The sequence below is a fragment of the Kryptolebias marmoratus genome, linkage group LG9 (genome assembly GCF_001649575.2).
Source record: "Kryptolebias marmoratus isolate JLee-2015 linkage group LG9, ASM164957v2, whole genome shotgun sequence".
Lineage (NCBI taxonomy): Eukaryota > Metazoa > Chordata > Actinopteri > Cyprinodontiformes > Rivulidae > Kryptolebias > Kryptolebias marmoratus.
In genome coordinates, this window is record NC_051438.1 from 7,124,974 (window position 1) to 7,139,866 (window position 14,893).

At 39.8% G+C, this 14,893-nt stretch overlaps 1 protein-coding gene across 2 annotated transcripts in view; it reads left to right on the forward strand.

Moving 5' to 3' along the window:
- Positions 1-14,893, forward strand: part of si:ch211-159i8.4 (matrix-remodeling-associated protein 5) — a 44,757-nt gene that overhangs the window by 8,234 nt on the left and 21,630 nt on the right. The window contains exons 2-10 of one of the 2 annotated variants that reach the window (XM_017423135.3): positions 1,882-2,012; positions 4,044-4,180; positions 5,418-5,547; positions 7,725-7,963; positions 8,078-8,229; positions 9,253-12,321; positions 12,495-12,742; positions 14,175-14,448; positions 14,535-14,732. In XM_017423135.3, coding sequence (XP_017278624.1) covers positions 1,926-2,012; positions 4,044-4,180; positions 5,418-5,547; positions 7,725-7,963; positions 8,078-8,229; positions 9,253-12,321; positions 12,495-12,742; positions 14,175-14,448; positions 14,535-14,732 — 4,534 coding nt within the window. In that variant the 5' untranslated portion in view covers positions 1,882-1,925. The remainder of the gene's footprint in view (positions 1-1,881; positions 2,013-4,043; positions 4,181-5,417; positions 5,548-7,724; positions 7,964-8,077; positions 8,230-9,252; positions 12,322-12,494; positions 12,743-14,174; positions 14,449-14,534; positions 14,733-14,893) is intronic. The other variant, XM_017423136.3, reaches the window with a different exon arrangement.

Here is a 14,893-nt window from a genome sequence, read left to right on the forward strand (position 1 = left end):
AGCCCCAGAGAAACGGGGGATTTCACTGATTGGACCAGAAGTTCCCGGTTTCGGCACAGACTCTGTTGTCTTGAATAAAGTCTCACTGTTCAAAAGATAACTTATGTCTGTAAAGTCATTTTCTTTTGATCAGTACATCGTTGCTGCAATTATGAAGACCCAGAAGAACGTCCACCTTTTGAAGACACTTCACTACAAGTTCACAATCCCATGTATAGGCTGCCATTAACACCAGATCAGACATGGCTGTGTTTGGAGAGAAGTCATCTGGAAGGCATAAACTGATGACAAGTGACATTGTATCATGATCATTGATGAATCTTGGTTCTGCATTACCATGAACGATCATCTTTTGTATGTGTGCATGGCATCACTGAGGAGAGAGGACAGATCTTGCCAACTTTGTAGAGAGACACACACCAACATCACACCTGTGTGGGGAGTCATAGGGTCCGACTTCAGGTCACCACTGGTACCATATTAGGGGACCCTAATGGCCCAGAACTACATCAGTGACATCCTGTGTCAACATGTCTTACCCCTCCTGAGACAGAATCTTTCAACAAGACAACACCAGTCCACATAATAGTGTCTATGAACTATATGAGTTATGTTGAGGTTTTCCTGTAACCAGCCAGTTCCCAATCTTTCCCCAGTAGAACATGTGTGGGGTCGTTACAGACGTTAACTCTGACCCAGTGCCAGTTTGTCAGCTCTTCAGGGTCTAGTTACAACAGATGTGTACTGACTTCCTGCAGGAGAGCATACAAAGACTGCAGGACTTCATTCCATGCCAAATCATGCCTTGATTTTTACATGATGGAAATCTCCAACTTTGATAAAATGTTTGAAAAAACTGTTCACATAAATAGTTTCTAGTTGATTAACAACCTAGCGCCTTCTGGATGTTAGAATAGGGTAGGGTTGATGTTCACAGCTATTATCAGAGTGGCTGTGAATTCTCACAGCTGGTCAAAGGACCGTCATTAATGTCCACATAGTCCACCTGTGAACAGTGAATTGTAACAATTACACTGTTGGTGTGCCACATATAGTTTATGATCACAAGGTTCACCGCCTCAGGTTTTACTTCTTCCTCCTCCTCTGTCTGCACAGAAAATTGTTAGTTTGTCCAGCTAGATTGCTGAGTCAGAGATGTTACTATGAAGCCAGGATTCAGTAAAAACAAAAGCCCTTACAGTTTCTCACTTTGTGCTGTTTATGGAGTTGTAGTTGTGAAATAAAACACATTTTCTTTTTCTGTTTTTAAGAAACAGTAAAAGAAAATGCAAAAAAATGGGGAGAAATGCAGTATGGTTGATCTTTAAGGTTAGGTTTTAGCTGTGCTAACTGTAGCAGATTTAATGCTCCTCCTGTTTTGGTTTCCTTCAAGGATTTTTGATTGTGTCATATGAGATGACAAACATTAACTTTTATTGCCTTAAGAGTAGTCTATGCGTATTTTTTTCTGTCATTTTCTAAGTTCAGGGCTTTATGGAGACCAAATGAAATCTAAAGGTTGAGTGAATGCAACAACAGAAAGAAGTACATCTTCCATTGCTAAACGTGTTAGTCTTTATGAATGTGTTTTCACTTCCTTATAGTGTCCAATACTTTTTCATCAGGTGTACGTGTATCCTGATAATGCACCCAATACTCTGTAGATTAATGAGCATAGGGTGTATTTGTAATTACCAGTGTAGCCATTCATCAAAACATAGATCCATCTAACAACTCAAAAGTTGTCACTGCACACCAGATGATAGGTATGGTGTTGTGTATTAGTCTGATGTCTCAAATGAAAGTTTTCCTTCTCTTGTCTTTTCTTTGTATTTTTTGTTGACATCAATCTGTACTTTAATGACAGCTCATTCCTTGCAGGTATGTTCATGACGTGAGCGCTCTGATCTGACAGCCATCCAGTCATGGTGCCATGGTGGAGCACCAGAAACATCTGCAGGTCAGCTGCAGCATGGTTTCACCTGCTGTTTTCATCACTGCTTCTACAAACGGTAAATCTCTACAGCAAAGGCTGTTCATTACAAACCTGTGAGAGCTGAAAAACTAATACAGCGGGTTGCAAAAGTTACCACCCCACCGCTGCAATCTTTGTTTTCATGCTTTACGCCCTGGAATTTTGAGAGAATTTGAAGCGGGGAGTGTGTTTTTTTAATTTACACAACATAACTACCACTTTAAACGAGCAAAATATTTCAGAGGGCATATCCATTTACCGCCTCAAACCCAACACTGTGTAGAGCCACCTTTTCAGTAGTTCCAGCAGCAAGTCTCTTCAGGTTTGTCTCTATGAGCTTGACCCATCTAACCACGGGAGTTTTTGCCTGTTCTTCAGAACCAAACTGCTGCAGATCCTTCAGGTTGGATGTGTAATGCTTGTATTCAACAATCTTTAAGGTTCTCAGTTGGATTAAGGTCTGGGCTTTGATTGGACCATTTCAGGACAATTGACTGGTTCTCCCTAAACCAGTGGAGTGTTCTTCAGCAGAGGGTTTAGGGTCATTGTCCTGCTGGAAGGACAACTTCCACTGAAAAACATACTCACAGCATAATGCTTCCACCACTATGATTTCTTATAGGGATGGTCTTCTCAGCATAATGAAAGGTGTTGGGTTTGTGCCAAACATGTTATTGTTCTTGGTGAACAAAATGATCAGTGATTCATAGCACCTTCTTCCACATTTTTGGGGAGTCTCCAATATACCTTTTAACAAATTCCAAACAGTCTGCTTTTGTTTTTGTTTTTCTTGGCCACCCTTCCATGAAGCCCAGCTCTGTGCAGCTTATAGTGGTACATCTCTGCAAAACAGCTAGCTCCCAGCTCCATCACGGTTAACTTTTGGCTCTTGTTTCTTTCTCTGATTCATGCCTTCCTTACCCGGTTTGTGAGTTTTGGTGGACGGCCCTCTCATGGCAGGTTTGCTGAGGCGGCATTTTTTAGTTTTTATTTTCTAATAATGGATTCAATAGTGCAACGTTGGATATTCAGGGTAATGGGATAATTTTTTTTTCTCCCAACTAGTGATGGATTCGACAGCTCTGAGCCAGCTTCTAAAGAGCCATTTAGGAGATGAAATAGGCAAATCAGAGCCAGTTCAAAGGCAGTGCTTTTGGCTCTGAACAGGCCCCTCACCAGTAGTATAATATGAAGAGCTGTTTGGGAGCCAAAATAGACAGCTCTTTTTGTTGAGCTGACCCAAAGGAGCCAGATCTCTGCAAAGAGCTGTAAATTCCTATACTTAACTAATCTTTTCCACAAATTGGTCTCTGACCCGTGTGGAGAGTTCCTTGGTCTTCATGCTGCCTCTTGCTTGGTGGTAGCCCACACTACTTAGAGGTGTTTCTCTGGTAATGATTTTGAGGATGATCAGAGCAGCTGTTTATATACTGAGATAATTTAATGCTTGAATGGCCACATGTGGATCTTCTTTAACTTATTACTGTTTGTGGCTTCTGAAGGTAATGGCTGGAGCTTCAACACAAAGATGTTAGACACATATGTATGCACAATCACTTAAATCAAGGTTTTTCCTCATTTAACTTCATTAATCTGGAGTATTCTTTGAGTATATTACTTATAATAAAATTGAAAATCCATTAAATTCCAGGTTGTTCTGTAACAGAATAAAATACAGGGGAGTTGATACTTTTTGCAACCCAATTTATATATAAACTTTGAAAAACAAATTACATAAAGATTCTGAAACAAGTTTATATTTTAAGTATTTGTTGGTATTAGACATGATGTTAACATGCCTCTTCTATTTTCTGTCTGCCCTGGCTTAAGTCTGTTTGTTTCACCTACTGTATTACTGATATTTGTGTAAATTATCAGTTCCTAAATGTCTGATCTGATCAATTTGTCATTTTTTCTACACCTCCTTCATGAATTTACTACTTTCTTACACTTCCTCGCCTGTCTGTTGGATTCCTGATATCTTGACAACAATTTTCCTTTTCCTTCTTTTCCCCATGTGTTCTTTTTTTTTCTTTTTCTTCAAACTTGCACTTTGCACATTATTTAGATTGCTTCTGTTCATGGTGTTCCATCCTGCCCGCGAAGCTGTAGCTGTCCGGGAATTAAAGAGGTCCACTGCACGTTCAGACACCTCACCACCATACCAAAAACCTTTCCTAAAGGCACAGAACGACTTAACCTGGGGTAAGACTCAATCATGTTGTGTACTCTTATCACTGAAAGTTAAATGTTGTGCATCAAACAGCAGAACTATTACCCAAAACAGAATATTTTTAGACAACATGATAGGTTCTTGCAGCTTTTTTTTCTGTTGTTGTTTGTTTGCCTTGAATGCTTCAGAGAGATGTGTCTCTTGCCTCAAGATGTGGAATCTCAAAAATCACATCAACCTGCCAACGGGAAAGGAAAAAAATAAAAACTTGTTATTGTGCATTTCATTTAATAACATCTGTTTAAACCAGGAAGAGCATTTAGCCCAATGTGGGATACTCCAGACAGTGTAATGACTTCCACATGGATCTCTGTCATACAGACAGAACTTTCACTGCCCTCCAACTCTGCAAAGAATCACAGTTTTCACCATTTTAATTGCTGACTCTGAACTGTGCGTTTTCACCTTGCGAGCAGTAGTCGAGGCTTTTTTACATTTTCATGTAAAGCTTCATGGTAGGAAATCCTGTTATTACTTTAAGTGTGTCACATTCTTCAAAAGAGTGTGTTCCGTCATTCATTACTGGGTATAAATAATATGAAGCAAAACCAAGTAATCTGCTGACATCCTTAAATAACTTTTACCTCACAAATTTTATAATGGTTCATGTGATTGTTATCTTAAAAACGTTTACATTGTCAGTTTTGCGATACACTATTATAACCACAGAGTTTGGAAGTTATTTTCAAGCACTAACAGAGCATTTCCAGTGCAGCCTGGTGGTACTATCTGCAGGAACATCAGAATATTTCTGCCAAAATTATGGTGTGATGTGAAACTGAAGCTACGTAAAAAGGTTTGTGAAATAACATTTACATTCTAAAAGAACCAAAGTACTATTTTAAAGAAGGGCTGCTTAGCAAGTTATGTGTAAATATGGACTGTAGTTACCTGCAACTAAAATGTCTGAAATTCTGTTACATAAAAATACATTTACTGTGTACAAATTCTCCAAAGGTAATATGGGACAATTCTTGCTGCTGCCTAAGAATGCTGGAATGAATAAACATCATGGTAGTTTTGTTTCTAAACTCAATAAGATGTAGCTTTAAGGACAAAAAAAAAATCATTGTGGTTGTCTGAAATGTCTATGGTGCCCCTTTTTAAAAGTTTCTATATCTTTCATGTCCATGACCCTGTATCCCTGATAAACAAACAACAATTTTAACTTAACATTTTTTCACAAGTCTAGTTTTTCTCTCATTACAGTTATAATAGCCTGACAGAGGTGGAGGGGTCAGAATTCAAGTCGCTGCGACAACTGGAAATGCTCATGTTGCATGGAAACGACATCAGCACGGTTCACTACGGGACGTTCTACAGCCTGAGGTCACTACAGGTAGACGTTTTGTGTTACTGTGTGGGTTTGCATGCTAATTATAGTGCAATGCGTCCATGTTTCTGTGCTTTTGTATGTGTATGAACCATTTCATTTAAAACCTCTGGGCTGAGCTTTCAACAGACTAAACAGTCGGTTCTTTACTAAGGGTGCCTACGCATGAGCACCGAAGCAACCCTATTACTGTTCGGCTGTTATTCTCCTACTTTTGATTTGTCCCTTTCGTTCCTTCAGCTTTAGAAAAGCCTATGCAAAAAAATACATCAAAACATGTGACTCGAAAAGGAATAGTGTAAGAAACCTTAAGTTGCAGCACATTGTACAGGTTGCAGTACGGCATAGACAAAATGTGCGCAAAAACTTCAAAAAATGTCCACACACAACAAAAAAAATGCATATGATAGGTGATAGAACCCAGCCCTCTTTGGAAAACCACTTCTCAGAGATTCGTTACAGTCAAAACATCATTCAACGTCTAAACGTTTCACAAGAAGTTGGACTTTACATGACTGACATTTTGATATTTTTTTAATTGTTTTTACACAGTTACAGTTCAAGTTTTATTAATTCAGAAGGTTTTACCTCAGATTTTTGAACATACACTGTGATGATGGCACTCTGACTTTGAGCTGTTTAAGCGTTCCTAGACTTTTGCAAATTCTTATTTCCACAATCTTTACACTTTTTATACTTTTTATAAATTTTATACAAAATTGTTGCCTTCTTTCACCCAGTGTGTGTCTCTCATTATTGTAGGATTTTTGGTTTTCCCTCAAATCTCCTCAGTGTGCATGAAGTGCACATCCAAACTCATTTATTTGCAATGTATCTGAGCTCAGACTTTTCTCTTTGAAACTAAAAGTGAAGGCTATTTTTAAATTGTTATATCTCCTACATCAGTGGTCTCCAATCCTGGTTCTTGAGGACCACTATCCTGCATGTTTTACTTGTTTCCCTGCTCCAACACACCTGATTCAGTGGTTAAATGACCTCTTCATGTTCTGCAGAAGCCCGTTAATCAGCCATTGATTCAAATCAGGTGTGTTGGATGTTGAATGTATGGCGTGTCTTTAAGTTTTAGAAATTGTTTTCAATATGACTCGTAGTTTTTACTGCTGGAGTTTTTGTCTAAAGCTTACTTTCTGCTCAGTGTTTCTGCCTGCCTGTCGTATTAAGAGTAGTGAAGTGAAGTGAAGTGAAATCTATTTATATAGCACTTTTCAGCAAGGCAATCCAAAGTGTTACTGTCAGGGAGTGGCAGACACAGGTGATGCTAAAGGGCTACTGGCACCACCTTTGGCACAACTTACAATATTACAAAAGTAAGTCCTGTATATAGGAAATAAGTTGTTGAATTACTATTATCAGAAAGGTTCTGGTTACATTTATCTCCTTAATGAACTTGGGACCACCACCCAAATTAACTGAATTATGACACTTTTGTCAAGATTAAAAATGAACTTTTGAAACATACTGGACTTGCTTTTAGTTTTCTGTTCTGGTCCAACAGTTTCATCAGATCCAAGTTAACAAAAAGTGCACATGTACTGATAGTACTTGTGGGAACTTTCATTTGTGTAAGACACGTGAACAAACACTTGAGCTTTTGCGTGGTGTTTGTTCACGTGTGCTCCAGAACCTTTACTGAAGCGGTCTGGAGAAAACAACAGGTTCAGCAAAGCCAGAAGCGGATTCTGGTTTTCAGGTCCTGGTTCACAAACTGTACGTTAGTCTGCCTCTTTAAATGTCACACTTGTTTTGTTCTAGAGACACATCTTTAAAAGATTATGCATTAAAGAGACTGGATCACATTGGTGAATGCAGTGAACTGCACAAACAGAGCCAGGGCAATTCTTCTCTGTCTGTGACCCATTTTATCTAGTAATTACCTGCACTTTGATTACATCAGTATTGTGAGATTCATATGGCTCCAATCACAGACTAAATTAGATTTTAATTAGAGCAAGGATCCATGTCAATGCATCAAACATAAAGCAAAACAATCTGGACTTTGCGTGACTTATCATTAGTCAAACAGGCAGTCTTGATTACATTTGTCTGTTTAATGCTCAGGAATTGGATAAGCAGGGAGTGAGTTCCTTCAGTGTTTAATATAGTCACTGACATGTGTTTTTACTGTTCAATAAATGTGCGTATAACCCTTCTCTTTTAAACAGATCCTGAAGCTGAGTTACAACAAGCTCACATCAGTGAATCCTGGTCTGTTCGAAGGTCTTGTTGGTTTGGTCCGACTCCACCTGGACCACAACCTCATAGAGTTTATAGAGCCATACTCCTTTTCTGGTCTGACCTCGCTAAAACTCCTGCAGCTGGAGGGGAACCTTCTCAAAGACATCCATCCTCATACCTTCATAACTGTGTCAGTACTGGGAAGCTTTTGGACCTCTGGACTCAAGTAAGAAATTTTTGGCATTCATCTCAGAACTGAAACGTACTTTAGCTCAATGACAATCCTATATCTTGACAAAGACCATTTATTGATGAATTTATTGTCATGTTTTTGTTTTAGACACTTACACCTATCAGACAACTTGATAGAGGAGCTTCCTGCCACAACATTAAAGACATCTTTGAGACTCGAGCTCCTGACTCTACACGGTAATCCCTGGAACTGTGACTGCCGGCTTCACTGGTTGGTGGAATGGAGCTCCACGCATGAAGGCAAGGATGAACCGATGAAGGCTGCAATCCATGAAATACTCATGAAAAATTGTAACATGTTTTACATGGTTATTTTGAAAATGAGTCTGCTTGGACCATATTGAGGAGCTTATAAAGGCTAATCAGGTTGGGTCCAAACAGATTTGTCTGTCTTAAAACCACTCCAGTTTTCAAACTTTCATAGGTTCACGTGAATACTGTTTTAATAAACCTTTACATTGTTACCAGTTTCACATTACACAGTTATGTATTCCAGCGTTAACTGTTCATAATCCCATTGCAAAAGATCAAAACTATCTATTTAATTAAACACCGTTTAGGAAAGTTTTGAAGCTAAGTTTGAGTTAATCATTTATAACTAGTTTCCAGTTTTGTAATTAGAACATACCGTGAGTGAAACATATTTTTTCGATTTGGACTGAACCATTACTTTATATAAAACCTAGCAATACCTGAAGTACAGTAACTTTTGACTTGCCTATTTCCTTTATTAGGATGGTGCACTGGGACCCAATGGGTAAATAATACCAATCTAAAAAATCAAAATAAAGCATTTTTAGGCCTCAGACAACTGTTTTAGTTTAAAAATAGAACATAGTACTATTAACAAATTGTTCCATCATTAGGCTTGCTAGTTGTTTAAACTTGCACTGAATTCTATCATGGTGCAACGACCAAACAATTTACTTCATCTTTACCATTTCTTTCTTATTTAGAGGTCTAAAAACACATTTGTTATTGAATTTTTCCTCAAAACATTGTTGATCGGCACCATATGGTTGTTATTTATTTCGCAGTACAGTTAATAATTTATCATTATGTTTATAGCCTAGTACTTTGTCAGAACGAAGGAACTGGACCTTCTGTAATTGAAGATGTATGGACTTTAGCTGAAAGTGTTGCCTTAACATTGACCCATGTGTATACATCTCTAACTCTCTTTTGATGTGTTTCTTTCTGCCCCTGTTGTATTTAATTTCAAAACTCCATTAATCTTTTTTCTCATCCCTACTTTTCCCCCAGGAGTAATAAAATGTAAAAAGGAGCGTGGCTCCATTGAGACGTGCCCTCAGTGTTCCTTTCCTCAACATCTGAACGGGACTCAGTTCCTGGGGTTGAGTCCAGGGAAGCTTACCTGCGAACGACCAGTCATTCGTTCCCCCCTCAAACAATGGGACAACCCAATATGGGCTGAAACTGAAGCGGAGCCTGACCTCCCGTACACTCGGGACTTGGAAAAACCTTTAGGTCAATTGACCATTGTTCTGTCTGACAGCCATGGAAACCGTGCTCATGTGGCATGTGATGTGCGCCATCCAGGAGATAGTTCACTCATGACGTGGGCTGCTAATTCACATTCCCCCATGGAGTTATCTGTAAATGTATCACTGATGACTGTTCTTGAGTGCGAAATTGATCGAGAAACACTCCAAAATCTTTGGCAACTGGTTGCATATTACTATGAAAGCCCTGCGATTTTGGAGAGAGGTCAACAGAGGGCAAATACAAGCAGAGTTACTTATCAGTACGTCCAAGTTGTAAGTGAGAACTCGCCGTATTTCACAGAATTAAAAGGATATTTAGAAGCAGAACCTTCATGGTTGCTTCAACCTAGAATCACACTGAAACTAAATAGGCAACAGACAACCACAAAGAAACTTGTAATGGATTTCACTACTTTAATTACAAAAGACATCAACAGCCTTATGGGGAAGGATGAAGATAACTATGGTTCTTTGTGGGCATTAATAAGCAGAGGGACAACTGGGCGGGTTCAGGCTGCTTTTGAGGGTTCAAAGATTCATTTGGAGTGCAACGTCAGAACTTCAGCCTCAGAAGTAAAAGTGGAGTGGATGCTTCCAGATTTGTCCACAGTCGAAAATCCAACCAGTAAGATAGAAATTTCTGAAAGAGGCCAATTGATCATTTTAAATGCCACCCTCTCTGACTCAGGCCTCTACCACTGCATCATCAGAACAAAAGCCGGAGTGGACTTGATGCCACTGAGACTTACTATCAAAGAGCGCTCACTCGGCCCCACAGCTTTAAATGGTGAGAAGATTACAGTACAGAAGGGGAACTCACTGTCTCTTCCTTGTGAGGTGACCTCAGTTCAGCCCAGTCAAACGCTGTGGTACCTGCCCAAAAACCAAGTTCTCCTCCCCACACAGCAGACAAGAAAAGCAGAAGTGATGTCAAATGGGACTTTGGTTGTCAAACGGATGACACAGGAGGATGCAGGTGAATATAGTTGCTTGGCCTCCAATCTGTATGGAGTGGACATGCTGTCTCACATAGTGGAAGTCATAGGAGAAGAGACTTCATATAAAGTGCAGACTGAAAAACAGCAGACAATTTTGACCCTTGCTGTTGAGGAACAAGAAGGTTCAGGAGGAGATTATCAGGAAATTAGTCGTCCTTTTGCTACACAGCTCCCACAGAAGGTCTTGCGACCACTTAGAAAACCGAATGGGTTTTTTAAAAGAATGAAAGATTCAAAGAGAAACCCCAATAAATCTATTAAGGAATTAGATCCAAATCGTTGGGCAGCGATATTGGCTAAGGCTAATTCTAAACCTGGTGCTCCTCTCCACACAGAGCAACCTCTAAAAGAGCCAAGTACTGTAACTATCCAAAGAACTACATCCAAACCTGTAACTATAGGTGCAACTGCCAGGACCAATACCCATTTACAGTATTTTATTACCCCTTTTCATACTGACCCAACAACGTCTTCCTTACACCAAAATGTTTGGAAAGAGAAAAAAGAAGATCACTATAAAGTCCCTGAAATACTAAAAAATCATCGGCAGGTTCTAAAACCTTCCCTTTCTGAAAGCACAGACCCATCCCGACAGCATGTTAATAGGGTCACAGAAAAAGTTAAAGGTATCACAGACTCCACAGGTATTGGAGCTAATCAGCCTGTCAATAATTTGGAAAATAAACATCTTGGGGAGGGAAGAAGAAACTCCAACTTTGTTCCTGGTTTGTCTAACAGAAGAAGGCCCTTTCACAGACGTAGAAAACCTTTATTGAGAAGAATCCATCCACCCATAAACCCTATCCACCATTCAACTAACACGCCTCAAATGATAATCACCACACCAACAACCACCACAACTACTACTACAACTACAACCACTACTACTACTACTACCTCTGCTACTACAACAACAATCCCTATTCCAACCACCACAGAACATCATGAGCCCTCATCTGCTGAGTACCAGACAGAGGAAGATTATGACAAATACTATGAGGAGTATGATTACAATGATGGTAAAAGTTTGGATGCTACAGAAGATTTGATCAGTAAAACCATTCATAACACTTATACTGACAACAACATTACCCCCTTTCCACTGGTTACAGAAAGAAATACCTTTATAGTTAGGCAGGATTTTACAATTCCTCCTCCAAAAGTAGAAAGTCCAGTTCTATGGAGTGCTGAAGATCTAGTGAACTCTGGGAAATCTGGGATAGAGACACCACATGCTAGAGAGCAAACTGTCCAAAAAGGCAGCAGCAATAAAAGGCCTGTGGTAGACAATAAAAGGAAGGGTATGATCACAATGGAAGAGCAAGAAAAACTAACAAAGAACCAGGAAAAAATGAAAAAGGAGCTGGTCACTCAGAGCTACAATACACAGAATAAAATTCAAATACACAACAGACCGAAACCTAATGCTCAACCTGCACCAAAACAAAACACACCAACCCATAGAAGAACTTCATCCACCAAAGACTTTTCGTCAGGCAGAACAATAGAAGGGGGTATACAAAAAGAGGACAAAGTAGGAAAAGAATCAAATGAAAAGCCTGAAACCCACTATGTTGCCATTATGGAGCCACTTCACCCATGGCTTCACCCCACTAACCCAGGAGGAGGGCAAACCACCAGCTCCAGGGTTACACACACAAATCAGGAGAGAAATACAGGAAGACTGGGTGGAGTGAATCCAAGCAGACATTTCCAGCCTCCTAGAGTTCCTCCGACTTCCCACTGGTCTGCCCATCATCATCCTCAGCAATACTACCCCATCTATCCTTCTTGGCCAGGTCAGAGGTCATTTCCTCACCCAAGGCAAGGTAAATGCTGCCACCGTGTAATAACGTTTCTTTTCAAATGTTTGTATTTAAATAATTCCGTTAGAAATATCAAGTAAACAATATATTTGTTTACTTCACTCAGTAATGTTGACTTGGTGTTTTGTTCAGAAACGTCCCTTAAATCCTAGTTACAGTACATGTTCTCTTCCTAGGTGCTGACTCACACCCTGCACCCACCCATCGACCCTGGCCTTTCCCACACCCATGGGCTCACGGCTCATTTGTGACCAACAGACCAGAGATAACAGCTGAAACAGTAAAACCCAATCCTACTGTCCCTGCAATGGAGAACTCCAGATACGTGCCATCCAATACCCATCATCAGAATCACTACACCGACAGCAGAACCCAACAAAGAGATCATCTGTTCCTATCAAGGCTCAGAAATAGATACAGACTGGTATGATAACATTCTACTTGCACTTTGCTGAAAGATTAAGGACCTTGCAACATGTTAGAAGTACAAATTCAACATAAAGAGGAAACTAACAGACCCTGAATGACACTGATTGCTCTTCACACTGGATGATGACGCCTGCTACAACATAAAAAAATCAACCAGAACCTGGACGGTCTTTATTGGGTCTTGGTGAGGTTTTCAAACGTGTACTAGGACATAAGTGGGCTCCAAATTACGAGGGATAGCAATAGAGTGGGTGGAGAATGAAGGAGTGTGTTGGAAGAGTATCTGTGACGTGGGGCCCACATGCACCGGCATGGCATGGTTGTTGAGAATTTGAATCAAGACAGGCCTCACTGATGTCCTGCCCAGTCTATAACTGTGACCATGGCAAGGTCATATTTACATCTTAATGTAAAAGCAATACCCATAGGTGCTTCCTGATGCAATCTAAAAGAGTCAAGCAGAACAGAAGTACAGAGCGGGGTGAGAGTGCAGGAGAGTGTATCAGGGATGAAGGACATAGCAGGAAAACCTATTTTGGCTGGTGAGTACAAGTAGTGTAGCAGCATCATGCTTACCTTCACAATGAAGGAGGTTTCCCAAGTTTGCCTACAGTCACCATCCAGTGTGAATGGAAATGAATTAGTACAACAAAAAAGGTTTTTCATTGATTTATTAGTTGATTATTTTTGGTATATAAAGGTTTAAATGTTTAATACTGACCCTAATGGCCTTGCATTTCATGTTGTCTCAACTAAGTGTTTGCACTACTTTTGGTGAAGTTTAATCTCAGTGATGAGATGGGAAATTCTCTATTAGTAAAGTCATACAAAAAATTATTCACCTTCAAAAAATGTATAGAGAAATTGTTGGAACATGGATTTTTTCAAATTACTGAGCAACTTCAGACATGAGAAAAAGGTACTTACAGAACATATTCCTATCTTTTTCTTTATTTGCACGTCATACATTTGGCTGGACTTTATTTAAGTATGCCTTATTCAGGGATTTTTGGTCATACAAGCACCAAAACACATTGCTTTGTCAACAAAAATGTATTGCAAACATCAAATTTTTTATAACTTAAAAAAACCCAAAAAAAAACCATTGCATTGCCAGTTTCATTTAAAATGAACTACTGGTGGCTTTCAGACTCTGCACATGCTTATAGTCTTTTGTTTGGTAAAGTAAATTTTACATGAATGTCTTTTTGGACTTTAGTTTAACTGTGAATTTTTAAAGTGTGCGATACTTTTTTTTTTGCCAAAGAAAATGATTCTCAAATGTGAATGCTTTTTTGCTTTCAACACTAATTAAAGTCATTTACAAATCTTCTTTTGACAATGGGACTTTTAATACTTTAGAAACTTAGTACCATTATACATAAAAAAATGCTGAATGTGTAACTTTGTCTTGTTTTTATTCCCAGGCCCAGCTTGATCGCATCGCTCAGCTCAGAAGGATAGTAACACCCAAACCTCGGACCAGCTACTATAATCTTCAACCCACAATTAAACCTAAACCCACTCTTCCAACCTTGCGCAGACATCACATCCTGAAACCACCAGCACCCACTGCTGCTCACACATACCTGCTAAAGCACTCGAACCCTGCTAAACCGTCATCATCCCCACTCAACGGTTTCATCTCAACCCCTCCTCCCTACTCTCTGACTCCATATGGAGGTGGGTGGCCTCTTGGAGGTATGTCCAGAGCTAATATAAAATGCAATTGATAAACCTAAAACTTGTTCAACATTTTTATTGATTTATGTCCAACTTCCTTAAAGAACGACTCAGTTCCCGGCATCCTACACCTGCACCTCCTTTCCCGTGGCAGCTGGCAGCTGGAGCTGGTGGGGCGAAACCTCAGATCACCACAGTTTCCTCAGCGAGCGTGTCAGTGCTGGCAGAGGATGACGTGTTCCTGCCCTGCAAAGCAACTGGGAACCCTGAACCCAGCATTGCTTGGACCAAGGTCTCCACAGGTACAAACACAGACAGGATGACAAGAACGCAGGGTTAAATGTCCAGAGAGCGAGACCAAAACCAGACACAGAGACAGCAGCTGAGGTTAAGTGCTTTATTTACAAAGTGGTATATCTGTACAGTGCGGGTGTTGAGGTAGGATCTGGAAAGCAAGAGGGAC